The 25919-nt window shown below is 37.1% G+C and overlaps 1 protein-coding gene across 13 annotated transcripts in view; it reads left to right on the top strand.

Moving 5' to 3' along the window:
* The window catches only part of KDM4C (lysine demethylase 4C), a 430596-nt gene that overhangs the window by 279281 nt on the left and 125396 nt on the right, over positions 1-25919 (top strand). For 8 of the 13 annotated variants that reach the window (XM_067041564.1, XM_067041563.1, XM_059071829.2 and 5 more), the window contains 2 exons: positions 15078-15133; positions 17778-17886. In XM_067041564.1, coding sequence (XP_066897665.1) covers positions 15078-15133; positions 17778-17886 — 165 coding nt within the window. Of the gene's footprint in view, positions 1-15077; positions 15134-17777; positions 17887-19101; positions 19380-21559; positions 21687-25919 lie in introns of those variants that run through there. The other 5 variants (XR_010841968.1, XR_010841967.1, XM_067041565.1 and 2 more) reach the window with 4 other exon arrangements.

Genomic DNA, 25919 nt, shown 5'->3' with positions numbered 1-25919 from the left:
TCCCCTGCATTGGCAGACAGATTCTTAACCACTGCGCCACCAGGGAAGCCCATATACCTTAGTCTTAACTCCCTACTCTTAAGGCTCAGGTAAAAATGATCAACTTCTTGGAAATTTGGTAACTCATCTTTGGGAACAATGAGGTCCCAATCCCTATAACTCTATGTACTCTGGCCAATAATGGAGGAAGGTGGTTTAATAGGTAGAGTCTGACTCCTACTTTGCATTGAGGCTGGTCCTATAGATAGGGGCGTAACTGATACGAAGCAACCCTAACCTCACTCTGTTAAATCTGAAGGCAATGTTTTCTCTTCTTTCTCTCTGACATGAGAATTCTCTTAGGGTAGAGATAATTAAAGAAAATGTATGTGGCTGAGGATTATGTTACCCTTATCGCATAATACAACCATTGTATCTCCTCTCCAACCCCTCAAATAAAAATAGTGGTACTGATAATAGATGTTAGAATTGCCAATCATTTGGCTCTTGGAAGTCTTGTGTTTTAAAAAAAGTACTAGTTTCATTTTAAAATGTTTGACCTACAGATTCAGAATAACTGCTGATTTAAATATAAACCAATATAAGTAGCAAGGATAGAATTTTTCTAGCTTCCATAAAATTTAGTACTGGCAAAGACTAAAGAATTCTTCATCTATTTCAGAAATTTCATTTTACAGATACTGAGCCAGGGGTTTGAGAGTAACTTCTTTGTCCAGGATCACCCCTCTATATGGTAAGAGAGCCCAGATTCTTTGCAGTACTCAGACCCACACTCTTTTTTTTAACTCTTCTCAGTTACTTGTTTTTAGAGTGGAAAGAAGGCTGAACAACCTGCCTAATTCTGAGCAATGTAGTTGAATGATTTTTGTTTGTTTACATTGAAAATAAAGTCAGCACTAATAGTGTAATTGGTCACATACTTAATATGGAATGATTAATGTTATTGGGTAGTTGAGTAGAGCAATGTCCTTGCTCTTTCATATTGACTCTAGGGTCTGTCTGCCTGGAGGACCTTTCCCAGAGCTGGATAATCTCCTGAATCTAGTTTCCCAACTGACAACTGAGTTGGCATTTTTCTTTAACAAGGAGCTCTGAATTGGCTTTGTAGATTGGAGCCATTGATGTTTAGATCTGATTGGCTATGGCCTTGAGAGGACGTGGTGGCACTCCCGCTCCCTGTGATGTGTTTTATGCTGCTGTTTTGTTTTTTTTTTAAATTCCATGGGATACTGTCAAGACCAGGTGGTGGGAGGCTCTCAGTCTGAAAGGCTGACTTTGATCCTCAGACACAGTAAAACTAGTAGAAAAAGAAAGACTGTATTCTTCTTAAATGCCACGGCTGTGTGTAGCCAAGTGGTTGCCTGTGCCAATTCTCCTCTCCAGTGAGGTGTCCCTGGAAGCTGCTAGCCAGACCACACTCTCCCATGTGAGGTGACCCATTTGAGTTCAGAATTACCTTTTCCCTCCTGAGGAGGCAGATTTTTCTGAACGGCTGCAGACTTAAACCTTGGCTCACAAAGGCCAGGGTGGTAATAATTATTTTACTTTAAGCAAACAGAACAGCATATTTGAGGATATCAATTATCCTGACAGCATAGCTATGATGTGGAGGCTTTTCTGTTAGGGAACTGCTTACAGGCTAAAGAAGTCACAGATCTTTTTTTTTTTTTTTTTTTTTTTTTTTTTTCTGTTCATTCTTCTCCCTTTTGCTCAATAGACACAATCCCTCCCTACCCCACTTTGGTAATGGAGAGAGAGAAAGAAAAATCTGCATAGCTTATTGTAAGTGGAACTATATTCATAAATAGCTTCTTGATTGAGAACAAATGCCTCATTAATCTTAAGTGCTTCAACCAGAGAGCACAAGTAAAGTCAGGAAGAATAATGACTGACGTTATGGGGAGCATAGCATACTGCACTGCACACCAGGATGTGCATGCCCGGAGGTCACTGGGCTAAAAGGCACATCTCCTTAGCAATGAGGAAAGAGATCCCTAGGAAGCGTGGAGGGGAAGAAAAAAGTGCCATGCAGGCGTTTCTCATGAACGGCAAAAGCTAGTCCAGTGGCAGGATGAAGAAATGTACTTTGTTATTTGCTATCGAAGGTCATGCTGGGAAGAAAGAATAAACCAGCTGGGTTTTTATTTGAAAGCCAAATGTTGTACAGTTTTAACAATGTAAGATGTGTGTTCAATTTGAAGTACTTTGCTTAGGATCCTGGTAATACTATTGTGTAAATGCCATGAAGTTCCATGTAGATTACCTCTGACCAGTCTTAAATTGTAGAGGTCCTTCTCCTTGCTATCGAGCATATGCCCGGATTGCTATCAGATAGGTGCTCTGCAAACCTCAAAGTAATTTTTATACTGCTGTAAGGAATGACATTAGAAGGATAAATGGTTGGGGGGATGTAATTTGAAACAGAGAGTATGATTTCCTCTTCTGTTATCGTCCTTTCATACAAATGGCTGTATGATAGTATTTAAATTGTTAAAATGTAGTGAGAACATCTCCCCCACTCCCCGCCGCTGGCATGTCTACATCCTGATCCCTGGAACCTGTATGTTATGTTGCATGAAAAGGGAATTATGGTAGCAGATAGCATTAAGGTTGCTAATCAGCTGGCTTTACAAATAGGGATATTATTCTGTTTACCTGGGTGCATTCAGTGCAATCAGAAGGGTCCTTAAATGAGGAAGAGCGGGGCAGAAAAGGTCTGAGTATTGTGATGTGAGAAGTGCTTGGCCTGCTGTTGCTGGGTTTGAAGATGGAGGAGGAGGGCCTAGGACCAAGGCACGTGGGCTCCCCTAAAAGCTGCAGAGGGCAAAGAAATAAATTCTCCCTGAGAGCCTCCAGAAGAGAGTGACCTGCTGACACCTTGATTTTAGCCCAGTGAGACCCATTTTGGAGTTCTGACCTACTGAACTGTACATATTTATGTTGTTTTAAGCCATTGTATTTGAGGTAATTTGTTATTGCAGTAACAGAGAACTAAAGGGTGTACAATAGAAAGACAGCATTTTGAAAGGGTAATTAGTTTTCATTCTTAACCGGTTGGCATTCCACTAGGTATGTTGTATTTTCAGTGTCATCTTTCACTTTCAGGCATCTTTCTCCGACTACCTTCTGTCTGTCTAGCCCACACCCTCTGGTTCTGGGACTCCAGCAATCCTTTCATCTCACTGTGAACGTATGATTCAGTAATGCTCCCAACTTTTCAGTCTCTCCCCTGCCCTCATGTCCTTACTTCTGTTTAAGCTACTATATTTCCTTGCACATACTCTCAGCTCCCTTGCCACTACTCTCTGACTTTGTTACTCTTCCTTGGTATAACTCAACCCTGGTAAATCCAACTATCTATCTCCTCTGTACCTGCACCTCTGTAGCTGAGTATGGCTGTGGAGAAACACCCAATATGCAGATTGCTCTTGCTTTCAGTTTGTAACTGGAGGTTGGTCCTCAATGGTGTGGGTAATTCATGTTGCATTCTCATCACTCATTCACTCTACTACTCTCCTGATTGACTGTTTCATATCTTCTTTCTCCTCAAGCTTCCCCATCTTCCCCATCATCACCCTCACCTCATGAAGTCTCTTCATATTCATGGAGAAATGGGAAGACACCAGTAGAGATCTTAATGTTTCTACCTGCTTCATATCTATAATATCTCTTCTAAGGCCATCCACTCTCTTATACACAGGATCATAGTTACAGTAATTCATCCCTTTCTCGCCCACATCCCTTCTCCAGATGATTCTCATTATCATCCACACAGTCTGTTATTTTTTCCATCTTCAAGTAAACCAAAAAACCCTCTCTTGATCTTTCTTCCCACTAGCTCCCACTCTATTTCTCCACGCCCCTATATATATAGTAAAATTCCTGAAAAGGCTTATCTTTATTCACTCTCTCCAACCCTTCTCCCCCACTTCTCTCTTAAATTTATTCAAGTCATAGGCTTTGTCCCACTTTTTCTTAGAAACTTCTGTTGATCGCTGTCTCCTGTTTGAAGCAGTCCTCACTTGGCTTCCAGGATCCTGCACTCTCCTGCTTTTCCTCTCACTCCCCAGAGTTCAAAATGTGGGCCTCTTTTCTACACTAACCCATTTGGTAACCTCATCCCATCTCATAGCTTTAATGGTTGTAAACAGCATCTAGTCATTGATGGCTTGGGCATTCCTAGTCCAGCTCAGTCTCACCCTTGTGGCCAACTTTATGATAGCATCTCCTCTAGCATGTCCAATAGCTCAAATTCACCATGTCCTGAACTGAATTCTAGATATTCTGCAGGCTTCCACATCTCCAGGCCTTCCAGCTGCTGAGGCCAAGAACTTTAGAGTTAGATTTGATGCTTTCTTTTTCTCATACCTCACATCTGTCTGACAGTAGATCCTGTCTTGTCTACTTTTAAAATGAATCTAGCATCCTGTCCACTTCTTAGTCACTTCAGCTGACATAATCCAGACTAATCTGCTCATTACCTCTTTCCTGGATATGGTAGTAACCTGCTAACTTCTCTTCACCCTTCTACCCTTGAACCTTTATTGTCTGTCAACACAGCAATTGGGATGATCTGATTAAAATATAAGTCAGGTTATATGTCCTTGGTGCATTCAAACCTTACAATGGCTTCAGGCCATCGACTTTTTTTCATGGCTTATGAAACCTTACCAGATATTCTTTCTCTTACTTTGTGATAACCTTTCCTATTAGAAAAGGCCAGGATCTGCTGCCATCACCTTTACCTAGAGAACTCCATGGCCCACTTCCAAGTGCTTAACATCCTTTACCTTAAATAATCTGCTGATTTAGTTTGTCTTCTCTCCTAACCAGAGTGTATCTTTGTCATTCATTGCTGTTGCCCAGTGTCTAGGACACAACATGGTGATTCACCGATATCTGTTGAATGAATATATATTTTCACTTATAATACAAATTAGGTGTGAGCATCTAAATTAGGGAACTCACTTGCTAGTATAAAATTTATTGGACCCTGTGAGATTTCCATTCAGAAGATTACTGCAGGAAACTTGTCATTCAATTTCCTAATCACTCAGAATTCCTGCCAGCCCCATCCTAACATGAGATTCCATCCTCTCTCCAACCCTGATAACTGAGCCCCATCTCCAGAATTTGTTCTTCCATGTTTTGTTGGTCAGCACTTTGTAAGCTAGTTTTCCATTAATGTGATTAATTAGTCTTTGTTTTCCCAGCTCAGACAACCCTATTTTATGGTTTTGTATTTCTGTTATGAACATGTCAGATAAATAAGGCTGTGGGGAGGTACTTCAATCTTGTAATTTTTCTATAGCACTGAAGATTGGCTTTAGTGTCACTTATGGATATGTCAGCTAAAATGAGAGCTCCTTACAAGGCAGCTTGAGAATGTTGGTATTGACATTTCTTTAATTGATGTTTTATAGAAGAGCCATTGGAACATGATTTCCCTCTAGGACAAATAACAAACAACTATGATAGCCATATTCTAACAATGCCCTTCTCACCATTGTTGTTAACGTTGTGTCAGCACTTTTGATTATAAACACTCTTTTTCAGTTTAATAACTGAGCTGTAAAGAAATCATTCAGTGTCGTAAATTGGTATACTAGCTGTTCATCTCAGCGGTGACTTTTTATGAAACCAAATTTTAAAAGTAACTTGGTATTACTAAAAGGGGATTTTGTGAATGATTATTAGGTGAGGGAAAGGGACCTAAGTAGGAAAGGTACAATGTCCAGAATATGATCTCAATTCATACTTTTTCATTCAGCTTTTAGCTGCCCCGGGGGTGGGTTACACAACAGAATGGCTCTTTAGATGCTGTCCTTGGGAGCCAGGAATAACAGCTGCTCTTAGAGTAATCATTTTGTAACAGGCATTTCAGCATTTTTTTGTTTTGTTTTAGGAAACATTAGTTGACTAGCAATATATCTAAATCTTTATAATAGTGAGTCATTTTACACTGGGTGTTATTGTTTCTAGAAGAGGCATGCTTATAAACATAAGATTTTAAAAAGCCTGGCAATGAGTGTTCACTGTGGAATTTTATTTATTTGTTTTGTTCTGCAAGGCTGAACAATTTTGGTATCTCCTCAGGTTAGGTTGGAAAGAAGTTTCCACACACTGAAAGACTCTAGTAGAAATCACAGATGCCCATTTAAAATTTTCATTTAAGTAAAAAAAAATTTAGGAAAAAAAGATAAACCTCCATGATTACATTAATTTTAAATTACACATATTTGATGGAAGAAGTTTTTTTCTGAATTTTGAATTTTATTTTATTTATTTTTTAATACAGCAGGTTCTAATTAGTTATCCATTTTATACATATTAGTGTATATATGTCAATCCCAATCTCCCAATTCATCCCACCGCATCCCCTACCCCCCCATCCCCCCCCAACTTTCCCCCCTTGGTGTCCATACGTTTGTTCTCTACATCTGTGTCTCTGTTTCTGCCCTGCAAACCGGTTCATCTGTACCATTTTTCTAGGTTCCACATATATGCGTTAATATACGATATTTGTTTTTCTCTTTCTATCATACAGAGACTGTCATACAGAGTGAAGTAAGTCAGAAAGAAAGAGAAAAACAAATATCGTATATTAACGCATATATGTGGAACCTAGAAAAATGGTACAGATGGAAGAAGGTTTAATTTCTTGGTGTGTCTGTGAGTTTTCTTTTTTTAATGTAAGAGTAATAAGTATTGTTAGGAAGGTCTCCCATTCCCAACATTCTCAGATTCTCAAATCTCATTTTTTTTTACAGAAAACTACTCATACTGTTTAGTCAATCAGCCTTTCAGATCTTTTCTGTGCATAAACTAATGCTATATTTTGTTGTTCTTGGGAGACCCAAATGGTGTCACAGATTATTTAAACATGCCTTAGTGTTTTCACTTAATATTTCATTGTATAATTCTTAGTAATTCAGTAATTTTTGGATTTACCATATCTTTTTCATCACTATTTTAAATTTCAAACCTGGATCTAATTAAAAATTCAGACATTACAAATAAAATCTAAGTAACTGACAATTCCAGTTCCTCCCAGAGGTAATTGTTTTCTCTATTATGAACAGAAATGAAATGATAGTCATTGTATATTCCTACTTCTGCATAGATGTAAATGTTTAGCTAAGATAGATTCTAAGAAGGTGAATTGCTTGTCATAATTTATATACATTTAAAAATTTGATTGATAATGCCAAATTCCTCTCCACAGCCACCATAGCAACTCATATACCCCCAGACTATAGATATTCTGATTTAAAAATCTGAGGTTAACACTCATTATTTCATTTTTCATTTTCTTTATTCTTGAAATTGTGTATCTTTCATGTATTTATTGGCAATGAAGAGTCTTTGAACCTTCTGCCTATTTTTCAAAAGTGTGGCTTTTTAAAAATTATTTTTTGGGTAACAATCTTTGTTTTCTATTGGAAATTTTAAATCTTATTTTATATTAATTTATATAGTATTTTATCCTTTAGAATTAAAAAATTTTGATGTAGTCAAACTATTAATGTTTTCTACATGTCTTTTGTTTTTTAAATGTTATATTAAGAAGTCATATTTATCCTAAATTCATCAATATATTTGCCTAAAATTTCTTTTAATACTTCTGTAGTTCTGCTTTGTTTTTGAGTTTAGGTCTGTAAATCAATTGGAATTTATTTTTATGAATCAGAAATACATACACACACATTCAGTTGAATTCAGTTGAATTTTTGAATAGTTTGTGGTATTAATTTTTGGTTATTTATCCAGCTCTAACTTTCTGTTTTCTAATTTTCTCTTCAACCAAGAGTAGTTTGCCGTTTAACATATCACTAAGTTTTTAATTTCAGGTTATTTTTTTTTGGTTATAGAATTTTTATATTGTTTTTAAAAATCTGATTTGTTATTTATTTATATAGTCTCTCACTTACATTCCTAATACCCATATTTAATTTTTAAACATATTAAAATGCTTATTTTACATCTTATATCTGAGCTCAATGTGCATCTAATTCTATTGTCTTTTTCTTTTTCTGCTTATGTAACTGTATTTTCTTGGATGTTTTCTGAGTTTTTATTGTAGCTTATATTCCTTCAAACTTAATATTTGGGAATTTCTTGAGGGCTTTGTTATAGTTGGTTGCTGGAAATTACAATTTTCATTTTTATATTATCAAAATCCACCTTCCAATAATATCATCCCACTTCATGAACATTGTAAGAACCTTACAACAGTATAATTTGATTAACTTCCCTTCTCTTTGTGGTCTTATCTTACATTTTACTTCTGCATAGACTCCACTCCTTAGTATCATTATTTTTGTGGGAAACAATCAAGTTTTTAAATGAAACTTGTATAGTCTCTCTGTCTCTCTCTCTCTCTTGCTCTCATTGTTTGTGTGTGTGTGTTTTGAAGATGCTAAAGCTTTATTTTATATTTACCCATTTTAGGTGTTCTTCATTCTTTCCTGCCACCTCATGGTTCAGGCTGGTGTCATTTTCCTTCATCTTAAAGATTTTTTTTTAGCGGTTGTTATAGGGTAGATTCATTCTCAGATTTTTGTTTCTATGAGATTGTTTTTATCTTATCTTCATTTTCAAAGTATATTTTCCTTGGAAATAGAATTTCAGGTTGCCAGCTTTTTTCTTTCAGTATTTTATGGACATTGTTCCATTGCCATTTTCCTCCAATGTTTCTGGTTGGATTTCAGGTGGAATTTATATGGTTGTTTACTAAATGTGTCTTTTTTCTCTGCTTTTAAGATAATGTTCTTCATATTTGGTTTTCAGAATTTTGATAAGTATTTAGATATGTTTCCTTTGTATTCATTTGCTTGTGGTTTGCTGGGCATCTTGGATCTATGGCTTGATGTCTTTTATCAACTTTGGAAAGTTCTCTGCCTTTATCTCTTCAAATATTTCTTATCATCCATTCTTTCTTCCCTCTTCTTCTTGGACTCCAGTTATACATAAATTTAATAGGTTGTTATTTTCCCTTAGATCTCTGTTAATTCTTATAACTGCTTTTTTCCTTTTATTTCCTATTCATGTCTTTAAATTAATTGAGCTTTTACTCTGCCAATTCCAGTCTGCTTTGCAATCTGTCTATTGAATTCAGCATTTCTAATGTCATATTTTTTCATTTCTACCATTTTAATTTGTTTTTAAATTAATTTATATGACTTTGCTAAAATTTTTCTATTTCTTCACATATGTTGTCTGTTCTTTTCATTAGATCGTTTAGCAATTCAAACATACTAATTTTAAACTCTCCATCTGATAATTCCAATATCTTGTCTATCTTGTGTCTGATTTTATCGATTATTTCCTTTCTTGATCATAAGTCATATCTTCTTGCTTTTTAGTGTACCTTGTACTTTTTTTTTTGATTGTGTGGTGAACATTTTGTCTGTAGCAAATGAAGTCAATATTATTATTTCCAAAAAGAGTGTGCCCCTTCGTATGTCAGATTTCTAGAGTAGAAGTGAAGTCAACCTGATTGCACCTGAGTGGGGTCTGGGCTTTTTTGCAGCTTTTGTTTGATTTAGTTTACTCTGATGTCTTGTGTTTTGAGGGTGGGATTAGGAATTCTGCCTTTAGCAATGTCTGTTTCTGAGACTATGGAGACTCTAGCATTTGTCTGGTTTCCATAGCTGGATTGGCAGCTTTTAAAACTAGGAAAGATTTCTCTTTGCTTTAGAGCCCAGCTACCTGGCTTTTGGGTTCCTGGGGAGTTTTCTTTTCTCTCCACTTCTTTGTCTTGCTTTTCCTACCTCAAGAGAATTATAACGACAGATCCATATTTTATTCTCTGCTAAATTACTATACCCAGCTCATCCATTGACAATGTTATAGTGGTCTGGAACCACAATTAACCTTTCACATATTTAACTACTGTTCTTCTTGTATTGATTGTGTGTTTATGAATGCTTTACATTTATTAACTCATTTAGGGAAGTAGTAGTTTTTTCTTCTTTTATAGGTAAGATATCTGAGGGGTAGGGAGTAGGTAAGTAACTGACCAAAGGTCATATCACTAGTGAATGGCAGAACTGTGATTTGAACCTTGGCCATCTGCACTTTGTTAAGCACCCAGATATGGCTGGCTTCCTAGTTTTACTGTTCTTCCTCTCATTTAAATTGGATTCATTTAGCCTGAGGTTTGATTGCACAGACCAACTAAAACACTGCTTTTGCCTGAAATGGTTTTTTTTTTTTTTTTTTTTTGTGGTATGCGGGCCTCTCACTGTTGTGGCCTTTCCCGCTGTGGAGCACAGGCTCCAGAAGCACAGGCTCAGCGGCCATGGCTCACAGGCCCAGCCCCTCCGCGGCATGTGGAATCTTCCCAGACCGGGGCACGAACCCATGTCCTCTGCATCGGCAGGCGGACTCTCAACCACTGCGCCACCAGGGGAGCCCTGAAATGGTATCATTTTTGAAGGATGAAGTGGAGATAAATTTGATATAATACCAATGAGAAGTTTATTATTAGCTAGATTAATGAAATGAATGGGAACACAGATTGTTATGTAATATATGCTGCTTGGTAACAATTTTTTATGATATGAGTTCTTTTGAGGGGATTAGTTTAAAAAATGAATTCTTAGTTACTTATAGAAATGAGGAAATGGGGACTTGGTTATGCCCTTTGTCATTATTTTCTTTGTAGTATGGTTAAATACACACAGGTCTTCACCCCTTCTCAGTTGTGAGCTTTCCAGGGCAGGTACAGGTTCCTGTTTATTTTGGCTCTCTACCTTGTGCCTTGCCTTGTACACAGGGACAGAAGATGCTGGAGAAAAAAGTGTGGACATGTGGTCAGGAAGGGCTGAGCTTGAACCCAGTTGCTCCTTTTGCTAGTTTGTTAGGGGTTGGAAAACTACAACCTGTGGGTCTAAGCCTGCTCACTGCCTATTTTTGTAAATAGCATTGTTATTGGGATACAGCCACACCCATTTGTTTACATATTGTCCTACAATGGCAGAGTTGATTAGTTGCAGTAACTCTGTAGTTGTGCAAAGGCTAAGTTAGTGAATATTTGACCATTTACAGAAGAAGTTTGATTACCCCTGGATTGGATGATTTTAGTCAAGTAACTCAATCTCTTGCATCTTAGTTTCCTCATCTATGAAGTGTGATATTAGTTACCTAATAAGTTTGTGTTAAGGAAGGGAGGTGAAGTACATGATGTTTCTGGCATGGTATCTGGAATGAATTAGGCCTTTAATATAGTCTCTGTTCTTCTGATGGAAGAATTTTTATTACTGATAACCAATTCAATGATTTAATGTCCTGAAGGACACTATCACTTCCTACTTTCTCATTGAATTCTTTCGCTGAATTTGAAGATGATCAATACTTAGTACAATTAGTATATTTGGTAGGTGCCAATCTTTCTGTATATCACATTGTATACAACTTTTCTGTATATTAATCTGTGTATCTGTACAGATTCTTAAGAAAACTTGGGCTACTTTTCAGGTAAGGGTTAATCTATTAAATTTTTTTGTTTTCTGACAATAAAGTACTACTTAGACAAAGGAAAGAAAGGTTAAAAATTGTCCTGTCTGATATTGTCTTCTACTGAGCTATGAACATAGGCATTTAGTTCAAATTAATTTACAAATGAATGACTTGACAGGTTGACATCTTTGTGTTTCTATCAGACCAGCTAGTTTCACCCATATGAGTGATGGTGAGTCAAAAAAACTGATGTAACTGGACATGACTTTTTTCTTTCCTAGTTATTTTTTCCAAATTAAGGGAATCAAATAGAAACTATGATATCATATAGTATCATGTAAATCAAAATTACTTGGCCATGAATATTTTTATACTTTACTAAGAAATATGATTTCTCACTCAAGTAAATCTTGGCAAAAATAACTCTATGTCAAATCATTGTTTCTTTTTTTCTTTTTTTTTGTAGAATTTTAAAGTTTTATTTCTTTGTAAAGTATTTATCAAGAGTTTAAACAGTGCTTGCATTCTCATTGTATAACTTATTATTATTATTTTTAAATAGATCTTTATTGGAGTATAACTGCTTCACAATACCATGTTAGTTTCTGTTGCACAACAGAGCGAATCAGCCATATGCATACACATGTCCCCATATCCCCTCCCTCTGGAGCCTCCCTCCCATCCTCCCTACCCCACCCCTCTAGGTGGTCACAAAGCACCCAGCTGATCTCCCTGTGCTATGCGGCTGCTTCCCACCAGCCAACTATTTTACATTTGGTAGTGTATATATGTGCATGCCACTCTCACTTCGCCCGTTTCTTAACTCCATTTTAAGTCACTGGAACCTGAAGCTTTCTTTCCTTAGTACACCACCAGTATATGAAAATGGTCTTGGCAATTTTGTGATGCTTTGGTGATTTTCAAGATTTTCGCTCTGCCCTATTTTGCCATATTTTCTCATTTATTTAACAAATTCATATGGAGGGTGCACTCTCTATTGGCTGTTGTGATAGAGAAAGAGTCACCTAACAGATATTCTCCCAGCACTCATTGAGCTAACAGTTTAGTGAAGACAGCAGAAGGGATTCAACAAATAGTTAACAAGAGTAACGAGGTGGAAGTAACTGAGCAGGGGGTAAGGAGAGCCCTCTTTGAGAAATCAACATTTAGGTTGAAATGTCATGGATGTGTTCAGTTTAATGAAGAACGGAGCAGTGTGTGTCTGGTGTGTTTGGGGTCAGAGGGAAACTCATGGAAGGTGGGATTGACAGAATTCAATTGATTGGATCTAGGATGAGAGGAAAATTATGTCTTCTAGCCTGAGCTGACTGGATGGTTGATGCCACTGCTGGGAAACTGGCTTGGGAAGAAGACATGAGCTCAGTGTTGCACGTGTATTTGAGATGTCTGTGGAGCTGTCAGTGAGACATCTCAGGAGACAGATGTTTGAGTCAGTGGCCTTTTGGGAATCAGGGTAGTAGATCAAATGCCTAGCAAACAGGTGTGGAGAGAGGAGTGAATAGGCCCTGCTACAGAAATTACAGTGTTTAAGGAGCATGAAAGAGATGCCTGTAAAGGAAGCTGAGTATCAACTAGAGATAGAGAAGGACATCAGGAGAGAGTCGGGTCATAGAAACCACAGGGAGAAACTGTTTCAGGCACAGTTGACAATGTTGAATGCTGCTAAGAGGTCAGACAAACCAAGGACTTGAAATATCCATTAGATTTGGTGACATGGAGGTTGCTTGTGACCCTAGAAAGAACAAATTTCATGTTGTGGCAGGCGGGAGTCTTCTCAACTCCACTTCACACCTTGAGTCTACAGATTCCACTTTAGAGGCTGTTTCCTTCTGTTATATTTGGCTTTGCAGCACGTGTACCTGTTCATGATCCTAATCAGGTGCATGGAAGCAGCTTCCATGCTGCTTTGCTATATTTAATTCTGCCAACTCGTCCCTTTAGGCGTCTTCTCACTGCTAGTTTCATTAATCAGACATCTAATTCTCTCGGTGTCTGCACTTCTCACAGTCCACAGCTCTCCTTTCCTGCCTTCCCACTTCCGTATTAACATCTTTTTATGTTAGTTTCAATGAAAACATTTGACCTCCTGTTTTGTTTTCATTTTCATCCTCTCTCTGTAGAAAGTGTGTTAAATTACTGAAAAAAATAAAATCAGTGACATTTTGTGAAATTGTTATTGAATAATTTGGATATTATTGAATAATGTGAATTTTTGGATTTCTCATTTTCAATATTTGGATTGTGAAATTTTCCTTTCATTGTGTGTTTCATCAAAACCAGTTCTTTCAGCGGCCACTGGAATATGGCTTTGCAATAGAGAATGTTCTCCATCAAATTATCTTTTTGAGCTAGGTTTATAATGGATTCAAATGGATATACACAGGGCAGCTTTTGTTACTCTGAACCTTTAATAATCACCAGGGAAGTTTCAAGTAGATGTGCAGAGACTTTCCAGACAAGTAAAACCATTGAACATTTCTAGTTTTTTTGCCTTTTTATCTGCCTATTAAAGAGTTCTACAGATATGTTGATCCTCCTCAGTGGTTTTGGTGGTGTTCTCAGAAAAAGAAAAGCTGTGGAGTATGACACCCCATTATTAATAGTAGATAAGTTAGAGGGATTCCCTGTAAAACTGAGCAAAGCTGTCAAAATCAGTTAAGGGAGGTCACCTTAAAGAACATATAAAGAAATTTTATATAGACAGCTTGGAGGAAAAAAAAACGACAACAAAATAACCTGTAACTATTGAAAAGAAACCCCAGACTGTTAGTGCAGTAAATTGGGAGGAGAAACTTGAGGTTGAAAATAAAAAATTTACTTAGGTATTTAATTAAAAATTCTAGGTCAACAAAAGGCATTGCATTACTTTCTGGCCCTGTTTTCTCATGGACTTTTTCATAAAATTGTAATGAGAAATGATAAAGTCTATGTTTGTAGTAAAGGGAGTCATCTTGGAATGAAAAGTCTGTGCCAATCTAAGACACATAGAAGTGCCAAAAATATAAACTTACGTGGGGAAGATAAAGGAAAACATTTTATGGCACTGTTTTCTGGGGCTGGAAAACCTGGGTTTATCTGAGCAATTTTTCCAACACTATTTGCCCATAGAAAGACCCAAGAGATAGTTTTTTGAAGAGTGTCTTTTAAAAAGAGCTTCCTTCTTATCCACATATCAGAATGAAGCCTGCCAATGCCGTTTTTTAGCCATCCTGTATACAGGAGTGGATTCCCAGAACTCAAGGGGACCGAGTTGTATGTGTATTTCTCTGTTCTAGAATTTTGGTACCTATCTCTCCACCTACCAGTTTCTCTGTGTCACAGCTTTCCTCCAGCGATGGCAATTGAACATGATACTAGGATAATGATGGTTTCCCCTAGGAGATACATACACTGAGAACACTTTTGGGTGTCCCCTCACTTTCCTACCTCTCTTTTCCTCTCCCTTCTTGAACTGTTTAGAGATAGTCCCTCATGAAGTTCCTGATAATTTTAATTTTAAAATAAAAAATTAGCATTTGTGGGGATATTTAGATAAACAGTACTGACTTTTATTACATGGCTCTAATAATTGTGTGGTGTTTTTTCTGCCCTAGGAGTGCTGTCTCTGCAATTTGAGAGGGGGTGCTCTTAAGGAAACTAAGAACAATAAGTAAGTAGTACGTTAGTTGTGTTGAATTTCATCGTTTCCTTCTCTCTCTTGAGTGTTGAACCTCTGGGTGACAGTGTGCCTCTCATTGTTGTACACATTGTTCCACAGCTTTTGCTGTTTAGGTCTGAGGTGGGAATTCTGTGCATGTCTCCAGAAACCATTACTAACAACACGTTCACCTCTGCTGGACAAAGGTGTTCTAAGTCAGCTTCTGTTCTGTGTCTTTGACATCATGAGAACCCCCCTTTCACTAACAGAGTTTGAAGAGAGCCCATATCCTCTAGGTGCCTTTGGAATCCTTGTGTTTAATATGATGAATGCTTTCATTGTAATAAAAACAATATGCCTGAAAACAGTGAAATTTGTTATCTTCAGGTAAATAAAATCAATTATAATCATACTATTAGAATAAAACCACTTACTTTTTTTTTTTTTTTGCGGTACTTGGGCCTCTCACTGTTGTGGCCTCTCCCGTTGCGGAGCACAGGCTCTGGACGCGCAGGCTCAGCGGCCATGGCTCACGGGCCCAGCCGCTCCACGGCATGTAGGATCTTCCTAGACCGGGGCAAGAACCCGTATCCCCTGTATCGACAGGCGGACTCTCAACCACTGCACCACCAGGGAAGCCCCAAACCACTTACTTTTAACACCAGCAAATTAACAAGAAAGTGTGTATTCTAAAATAGAAACACAGGGAGAAAAGATTGATTTTGCAATTTAAAAGGGACAGTTGGAGAATATGAAGAGAGTCATAAGTGAACATAAAAGAAAGTCTTGTTTCTATGGTGGTTGTTGAAATATATATATATATATATTTTTTTGTTTGTTTGTTTGTTTTTGCGGTACGCGGGCCTCCCACTGCGCTGACCTCTCCAGTTGTGGAGCACAGGCTCCAGACGCACAGGCTCAGCAGCCATGGCTCACGGGCCCAGCTGCTCCGCGGCATGTGGGACCTTCCCAGACCGGGGCATGAACCCGTGTCTCCTGCATCAGCAGGTGGACTCACAACCACTACGCCACCAGGGAAGCCCTGAAATATATTTTTGTGTGAATTTTATTTTTATGACCCTATTTAAATATTTTAAATGGGGCCAAAGCAAATTATAGGTTCCTATGGAAATAGAAACATGTAGAGATGGTTTAGGTATAGGTTGTATTATGGTACTGAGAGACAGATCCAGCCCCAAGATATGTTTTATTTGACTGACACACCACTTTATGAATTTAATTCAAAATTTAAAAGTTGAGAGATTTTATGTAAAAATCCAGATGTTCATCTTTACTTAATAAATGATTGTGTATCTCTATATGACAGTAACAAGCTAGGATGAGAACCTGGCCTAAATGGGGCAGGTGCTCCTCGGGTTACCATGATTTACCAGTATGTGTGTATTTGGTTACATCTTGCCTGGCCCCATTGGCACTGGAATTGGTACCCTTGGAGTAGTGTCATGTCCTGTCATGTAATGATGGAGTTGGCATAATTATGTGCATGTGCATGTTTCTGATTGTTTATAAGGAAGAGTGAAGGCACTTATTCCTACATTGATAAAGTTTAGTCTAAGAAGCTGTATATTTGCTTAATTTTGGATGTTCATCTCTCACAGTCTTCGTTAATGTCATTGGCACTATGCTAAAAACCATTGACTAGTTCTAGGATGTTACACGGGTTATGCAGACTGAGAGATGACTTAGGCAGTTCCTGTAAAGACAGAGGTGACAGGAACTTCTCTTCCTTCCTTTGGGCAGGACACAAAGAAGTAGTGTTTGCTATAGAAGTATAGTATTTATTTAGATATGAAAGAAAGAATGCCCTGATGGGGTTGACACTCACCCTCTGTCCCTGTGGTCTTTAAAGGCAGGATGGAGTCTTATATTTAGAATGAAATAATATGCTTTGACTTAAAAATAGGTTGACAAATTTGATAATTCTTTCAAAATCTCTTTAAACCTTGAGAGTCTCTATATTTGAGGCATAAGATTTATGAGAGACTTAATAGTGTTAATGAGGACATTGTCATTTTTCTGGAGTAATTCAGAATTTGAAAGGAGATATTCTAGGTTTTTAGTAGGAAACAAGGGAACACGCTAAATTTATTTCTCCTTATCTCTTGGTTCCTTTGATTATAGTAGGATTGCAATAAGAAACAATTTAATTAAAGACTTAATCAGTATTAATTCTGTTAGAAAACTTCTGCTATTTGTTCTAGTTTGCTTCATGATATTCGTATTATGTAAAAAAGATTATGTGGTATACCCAGTTTATACCTTTTATTAATTGAACTAATCTTTTGCCACATACTAGTTATAATTAGCTTAAGTACATTAAACACCTCTATATTTCAGTATCAAATGAAACAGCAGACCTACATTTCAGTATTTTGCAGTTCACATGTAGAAGAATATAATGATAGGATTCTTTGGTTTTCACCTAGTTCTTCATGTCACAGTGGTGGGCAGGTGTGGTACTGAATCTATCCAGGTATCATCCAGTAGGTTTAAAATTCAGAGAGTCTGTGATGGCTTTGGGCTTTCTTTCTCATCTGTGTGTTTCCCATCCTAGAGAATTGCCATCCTCTGGTTGAAGTACGGGATACATAAGTTTAGGGAATGGTTGTTTACATTTATGTCTCCTTTCCTGTAGGTGGGCCCATGTCATGTGCGCTGTTGCGGTCCCAGAAGTCCGATTCACTAATGTTCCAGAAAGGACACAGATAGATGTAGGCAGAATACCTTTACAGAGGTTAAAATTGGTGAGTGGCAAAGCTTCTTTTTTTTTTCTCCCTTCATAAATTAGTGTTAATTTCAAGTTCCGAATATTTCTATTTATGCATGCACTCCAAGGTAATTTTTTTCTTAGCTTCATTGTTTCATTCTACCTTTTTTTTTCCTTTAGCCTAACTGTACTTATCTGTATGCACTTTTTTCCTGTTATATTTTAAGTATGTCTATAACTTTCTTCAGCTTCTGTTTTCAGTGAGGCAAAGGAATACTCCATTTCCTGGATTAATGTGAATTTTCAAACTATAGGCTATCTGGTGAAGTTTGTTAGAACTGACCCGAGCTGTCCAGCTATGTCTATTTGAATTGCTTAATTTTTCTCTCTCTTGCCTCTTTTTGGTTGGCCTTGACTTGGCAAAACACATCTAACCTATTTCGTCATCTCTTCACCAAGAAGAGACTTGCAGAGAAATGCAAAAACTTTAATTATTCCCAAGGGATTTTCCCACAAATAGAGACAAGTCATTTAATTTGCCAAACTCTCTGGCTGGTTATTTTCCATTGTTTCTCTTTGTTAAGAGAATATTTTTTTCATTGAAAAGTTAGGCCTTTAACAACCTCAACATTGATGTAACCTTGGAGTTCTGTTAAATTGTGAGCCAACAGGTCATTAGGTTAGGCCCTTATATTTCATAGTTAATGAGAATTTTCCCTAAAGTTAAATTGCCTGACCTTAAAATACTGAAGGCTGTCTTACAAGTGGACTTAATACCCTATAGTTTCTTCAGTCCTTGTTATGTCTAATTTGGGGTCTTTCCACTATTTCAGAGGCTGAGCTGTAACTCTCTACCCCAGTGTTAATTGCTTTGTTGTTAGTAGTCTCTCCTCCACTGGGGAGCTGGGTGTTTTGTCTCTATCTTCTGTCTCATTCTATGTCAATCTATTCTGCTGTCTTTCAGTGAACACTGAAAGACATATATTTTCTACTGTAGCTCCATCAGGAATTTCACATAGCTAGAAAATATGTGGCCCTTTATGGGCCTGATGATTGCTCTTGGCAGATATGAGTGGTGGGATCAAGGATGCTCATCAGGGTGTGGTAATGGAAGTTTTGTGAATGAGATGGAAATGATTGGGCCATTTAAATGGCCCCTTACAGCTCATAGTGACTATCAGAAGAGAGTAAGGTTGTTCAGCTCATGGACTTCCATAGGAAAAAGTATGAAATCTTATATCTTGTTCACCAGTTTAAAAGAGAAAACAAACACTGACACGAGAGAGAGGCAGAAGTCATCTTCCATGACTCTTCAGACTGCTGTTTCTACTTGCTTTCAAGAAATCTCATGTTTAGCCTTTATTTTGCCCTTTCTTTCATTTTACTGTGCTGTTACTTTGTTTATAAGTGCATTCTAATATGATGCTCTGAGTGCAAAAACCGTAACACCCAAAAGGGTGAAAAGTTGTGTAAAAATTGATACAGAAAGAAGAAAAAAGAATGAATACAATAAACCTTATATCACATTACATTTTATGTGCAAACTGCTTTTCAACTATTGCTGTTTACTTATATAAATTTGTTTTCATTACTCAATTGATACATATTCTATCTGTGAATATTGTTTGGGCCTTTATGATTAGAACAAAATGCATTAGTTTTTTCCATTAAAACTAATAAAAATATTTTTCACTGGGAAAAATAAACCACCAAAAAGAAACAAAAACATTTGCCAGAATTAGGACTGTAGGGCAGGTTATAAAGAAAGATGTTGAGTTCATGACATGCTACAACATTTAATGCTTAGTGTGACAAATGCTAACAAATGTCTTACATTTTAATATTTTTCTGATGTACAAGTAATATATATTTGCAAAAATTCAAACACTACATTTAACAACCACCTTTGGTTCTCTCTTCTGAAAGATGATTTCTATTATCAGTTTAATGCTTCTTGGAATAGTGGTCATTGCTCTTGATGCTTCCCTTTAAGGACCTATGTGCTGGCTTCTCTTGTCCACGAATGCTTCCTTAGTGATCTGCCGTCACTCACACCAGTCTCAAAGGGGTTTTAAGGGAACAGCAGGGAGGGACAGCATGGATCATTTCCGTGCCAGTCAGCAAATTTTATTTGCTGTATTTCAGAAATGTGAAATCTGATGGTTGCATCTGAAAGTGGTACAAGGTTGCCACCTTGATTGTGTATGTTACATATTCTTTATAGAAGGTTTTCCGTCCTTAAACAATTGGCAACTTTAAAAGAATATGTCTTGACTGAATTTCAGATCACCTAAACTCTATTTCAAATGACAATGGAGAGCTCTTTATTGACATACAGATATTCATGACACATATTTGAGTGAAAACAGCAGGCTGTAGATCAGATTTTTTTTTTCTGTTTTTAATATAATTTTATATGCATGGCGAGTTTTTTGGAATGATGTTTATCAGAATGCTCAAAGTGGTTATCTTAAGTGGGAAAATACAAGGGAAAACTTAATTTTGGGAGGGAAAAAAAAATCACTCAAAAATTCTATGATAGTTTGAAAGGGTACAATGGCCAGAAAGAAGTGTGGGTGACTTTTTCACTAGAAATCCTCAAGAAAGCACCATGACTCTGTTACATCTCCGGTAGTATGGCGTCTGTGCCGCAGCCTTGCTCACTGTCTCTTGGTGATTGGACTCAGGCTGGCTTTGAATAACAGAATTTATAAATGATCACTTGTATGTGGGGTGGGTGGAATGCACCTTTCCAGGAAATAGGATACTCTGCCCTGAACATATAATCAAGTGTTCCTAATATCAGCATTCTTTTGAAGTTTAATTAAGCTAATAAGTGCACATCCAGCTAGAAGTCTGAGCAGTAGTTTTGTGGTATTTCATCCAGGCCAAGCTAAGTCTAGATGGATTATTTTACTATGTCTATTTAGTGAATGTATGTGTATCTTCTGGTGTCAGTTTCAGTCTTTTTTCTGGAGCTGTAGCCAACTCTTTTCGGGATGCTAGGTTGTTCACCCATCTTCTTATTTACACAGATATGAGGGGGGGAATATAAGAATTAGATGTCAGTGTCAATGTATTTCACCAAACAGTTATTACCTTACCTTGCCAAATACTTAGTGTACATTTTTGAGTAAGACATTGTTCCTGTCTTCTAGCATCTTATAGTCTAGACTGGGCTTTCTCAACTTTGGCCCTCTTGACCTTTTAGACAAGTTAATTGTTTGTTGTGGGTGACTGTCACGTGTATCATAGATTCCAGCATCCCTGACCAAACAGGCAGTACCAAAAGTTATAAATTTCTAGTTATAAGATAAGCACTAGGGCTGTAATGACAACTTCATGACTATAGCTGAGACTGCTGTGGGATATGTAGGAAAGTTCCCAAGAGAGTAAATCCTATGAATTCTTATCAGAAGGGTAACTTTTTTCCTTTTTTTAAAAAAATTTCTTTTTGTTGTTTCTATATGAGAAGATGGATGTTAGCTGGACATACAGTGGTAATCATTTCACAGTATGTGTAAATCAAACCATCATGCTCTATGCCTTAAACTTGTATAGTGATGCATGTCAATTTTCTCAATAAAACTGGATAAAAGTAGCCAATGCCAGATATCCCTTGGGGGTAAAATCACCCCCATTTGAGAACCCAGTGGTCTACAGGGAAGACATAAACATAAGGAGAAAATTTTCTTTTTTGTCATTTTCAGAAAGGGAATATCTTGGTTCAAAGAAGTAAGTTGGAGACTGAGAGAATGGAAGTTCTTAATTGCTTTTAAAAACATTCCTCGGGATATTTTTGGCAAATTGTTTGAATTTCTTATTTGTGAATAAAGCAATAAAATTTGACAACCTATGTGTATATTTGCTACTGTACAATTATTAATTTTATACTCTGATTTAGTAGTTTAACATTACCTGTTTTTATAGAAATTGAACAACCTTGATTACTAATCAAGTGTCAAAGATTTACAGTTCTGTAATGTGTGTGTATGTGTACACACATGGTAGTTACTGAGTAAATATTCATGAAATGAATAAAAGGCAGCAAATTGTTACTTATTATTTGTGCTTCTGGCTTAAAATTATTGTGGCTGGAGGGTTTGATCAGACAATACCAAATGACTTTTTTTTTTTTTTTTAAGGCAAAACCCTTTAAAGGTCACAGTGGTAAAATTCATGCACATCTCTGTGCGTGCAGCTTTAAAGCAAGGCATTAGTTACCTTATCTGCATCACGGGGGACAATGTGATTAGGCCATGGAGTCTAGGAGTAATTTGGAGAGCCTCTGAACACTCATGCAGCCCTTGCCCTGTTGTCTGAGAGTTCTGATCTTGGAACCTCTGGTCAGTTGGGGATTGAAAACTGGAGTGACCTGACTGAAGCAGTAGCAAGGGAAATCTGAGCCTCTCTCCAGTGCCCACCAGGTGGTGCTGCTGTACCAGTTTCTCATCCAGTTGCCCTTAAATCACCTCCTTTAGCAAGTGCCTAATCAGAGCCTGGCCCCAATGGTAGAGGGTGTATGTGTGTGAGATGTGATGCATACTGAGTTGCTCTAGCCCAAGGGATGACAGCAGAGCAGAAAGTGCTGCTTGCTGCTGTGCATTCAAAGTGCTGAATTCCAGAGGGCAGTTTTTTTTTCAGTTCAGGTTTTGATTTAGCCATATAAAAAAGAGCTGCTTTCCCTTGGGGCAAGTTAGTGTTTTTCTGTATAAGTAATAAGCAACACTAGTAAAAGCTAGTAACTGCAAGAGTCTTAAAGAACAGCTTATGGCAAAGATGAGTTTAAAATGTCTTCTGAAGTATGAAAGCTGTATATAAAAAATGCTTATTATTATTAGCAGTCTTTCTAGAATATGGAATACTGGAGTTTATGCAGAGGTATTTGAATATTTTGGTAATATTGTTGTTAGCCTTTTATTTATTCATAGGTTCAACTTGCAGCTTTTGAAATACTCCTCTGTGCAATTATTTGTGTAGAAAAATTTTTGTAGAGGATGTAAGAGAGGATTTGTTTGCTTTAGCAAATTTTTCCTTTTATAATGACCATTGAAAAAAAGAGACAGCAAATGGAAAACAACTCTTTCAGTTCTCTTCAATGTTGATCCTAAAATAGAGTGTGCTTTGTGAAGAACCTTTATCTCATCCAGCTACCTTGTTTGCTATTATCATAGATGTGGCCTCTACTCATCAGATAATTAAATGGACATCAGTGATGGCACTGGAGTTATTTTCAAGACATTGTATTTTATTTTATTTATGTGGCTGTTAATTTAAAATACTTTATTAAAATTCATTATTTTTAAACTAAACAAAATACTGCAAAAATATATTTGGCTATAGTGGTATTTATCCAATTAGTTTGTTCTTTTCTTTCTTTAACAATATTTTGCTTTTGTGTAGAGTAATTATCTCAGGGGTTAATAAAGTAATTTCTGCTCCATCTTAAAAATGCTAGAGGTTGCTATCTAAAAGCATCAGGTAGACTTCCCTGGTGGCACAGCGGTTAAGAATCCGCCTGCCAATGCTGGGGACATGGGTTTGAGCCCTGGTCCGGGAAGATCCCACATGCCACGGAGCAGCTAAGCCCGTGAGCCACAACAACTGAGCCCGCGTGCCACAACTACTGAATCCTGCACGCCTAGAGCCCCTGCTGCGCAACAAGAGAAACCACCACAATGAGAAGCCCATGAACCGCAATGAAGAGCAGTCTCTGCTTGCCGCAACTTCAACTAGAGAAAGCCCGTGCACAGGAATGAAGATCCAACACAGCCAAAAATAAATTAATTAATTAAAAAAAATAAAAGCACCAGGTTATTAAGCAGAACCATCCTTTAACAGGAGGGAAATGTCTGAAAGTTACCTGAATAGGCTATGTATCCAAAGCCATGTTCAAGAGGGAGAACCATTTTCTCTGTCAGTTTAAGCATTCTTCTGATTATTAATGCAGGTTCTGGATTACCTAGTATTTTTCTTACCTACTGATTTAGAATGAATTTCTTTGCTTCTGAATGACTTTTCAGTTTGGGAAAAATTATACTTGCGGCGAGCCCTGTCATCCCCAAACCCTTCCCCATGTCCTCTGGTACCTTCTCCGCTCATCCAGAGAACATCATAGCTTTGGCCCCTGGTAGGAAAAAGAATGAGGAGGATGCCGGGGACATCTCCTACTCCAGACTTGAGTGGTATGCTCAGGGATAGCCAGTATTGGGGCTTGTTTGAAATCACAGATTGTTGGTATGCCTGAGGAGAAAAAGAAAAAATTGCCCCCATGAGGTATAGATTTTAAAATATACTCAATCATTTCCTTTTCTTATTTCTTTCTGTCTTGTTTTATCTGCTAATATGATTGGTTGGTCATGGTCATAATTGAATCTCTGGAAGAGAAGCAAAATTGTGCAAAATTATAACAGCAAAAAAGGAAGTAGAGAGATATAAAACACATGAAATTAGAATGTCTTAAAAAATTTTTGTAATAGAAAAAAAGACAGCAAAAACTTTCAGGAAGAATTAAAACAGGAATTTTGAGAGGACAATGCTTTTATAATGTGATCACACAGAAGACAGCAGTATCGTCAGGAAGCAGATCACCAGTCTTTAGATCTGATTATAAAATTTAAGAGAGGAACATTAAAAAAAAAAAAAAACCCAGAAAAAGGAGTAAATCAGCATGAAATTCTGGTATTTGTTAGATATTTAGCCGTGAATATCTATTACATACATTCATCACTTCTTGAAGATTAAATTAATTAAATATCTATGGAATTTATAGAAATGAAACAACAAGGCAAGTTTGTGGATTATAAGAAATCTTGGAAAATTGCAGCAGACCCAAAATGCAACCATTAGTTTAAACAGTCTTCCCTTTTGGAGAGAAAGTTCTCAAATGGAATATTTACATATTAAACTGCACATATCAACGCAAATGACGTCTATCTTGCTGTCAGTGCATAAAGAACTTGGTGGTGTTCGTTGACCACATACCTTCCTCACAGTGGCATGGAGGGTACCTCTGATTTCTACGTCTGCAGACATTCGTAGGATTTTATGTTTGAAATCCTATTTCTGCAACAAAATAGAGGGAGAAATGATTTTTGGAATAACTGAAGTTGCCCCCAGGCATTTGATGACCTCCGATTTGTATTTAACAAGTGAACCAAGCACAGGCACAAGTGTTTTCTGAGCGAAGAACATTATTTTGAAAAGGAATTTACACTGCAATGATGACTGAGCTACAAGCTTTTCAGTACCTGGCTGAGGCCAACTATTCTGCTTAGAAGCCTCTATACACTTTAAAATTTGTACCTGAAGGTAAATAATAGTGAACTTGAAAGCCAAAGATTATAGTTTTGAAAGGTACATCAATTCTGAGAATAGAGTGGTTTCACTGTGGTATTCCATCTGAAGAGCTGAATCAAGGGGGAAAAAATACATTCAGCCTTCCTATTTCTTAAAGGAAGGCACTTGATCCCTTGCTAACTGCCTTATGTTATCAGATCCATTGAATACTAAAAGTAGAATTACTGAGAGATAGAGATGGGGTCTGCCTCTCATGCTGTAAGATCACTCTGAGTCCTATTTAGTTGAAATTACAGCAACGTTGGAGAGCAGCTTCGCTTTCTTTCTAGAGGAAATCATGGTCGTATTTGACAGAGCCTCTGTTACTGCAGTTTGGGAGATGCAAAGACATACTGATTATCCTTCATCCCTTTCAAAGAAAAAAAAGTAATGTTGTAAAGGCAATCGGAAGTCATTATGTTCAACATTAGCTCATGTACTGATTTATTCACGTCTTCAGTCATTTTGAAAGACAAAGAGGAATTCTAAGAAAATAATAAACATTGACAGTGATGAGCAAGTTTATTGTTTAAATGCAGTTGAGGCAAAATTTGCTTGTAATAGTGAACTACTGAAGAATAAGTGACACCACAAATGACAGAATCGTGTGTAGGGTCCTATTATTTAATATGCTCAGTATAAAATGTATTATATCATTAAGAACATTCTTCAGGATTTCAACATACACATGTCCCCAACTTTGTAAGATTTTTAAATGAGTGTGGTGTAAAA

This window comes from Kogia breviceps, chromosome 8 (assembly GCF_026419965.1).
Source record: "Kogia breviceps isolate mKogBre1 chromosome 8, mKogBre1 haplotype 1, whole genome shotgun sequence".
NCBI lineage: Eukaryota > Metazoa > Chordata > Mammalia > Artiodactyla > Physeteridae > Kogia > Kogia breviceps.
The sequence above is the reverse complement of the archived record's forward strand: the minus strand, read 5'-3'. Positions and strand labels throughout refer to the sequence as shown.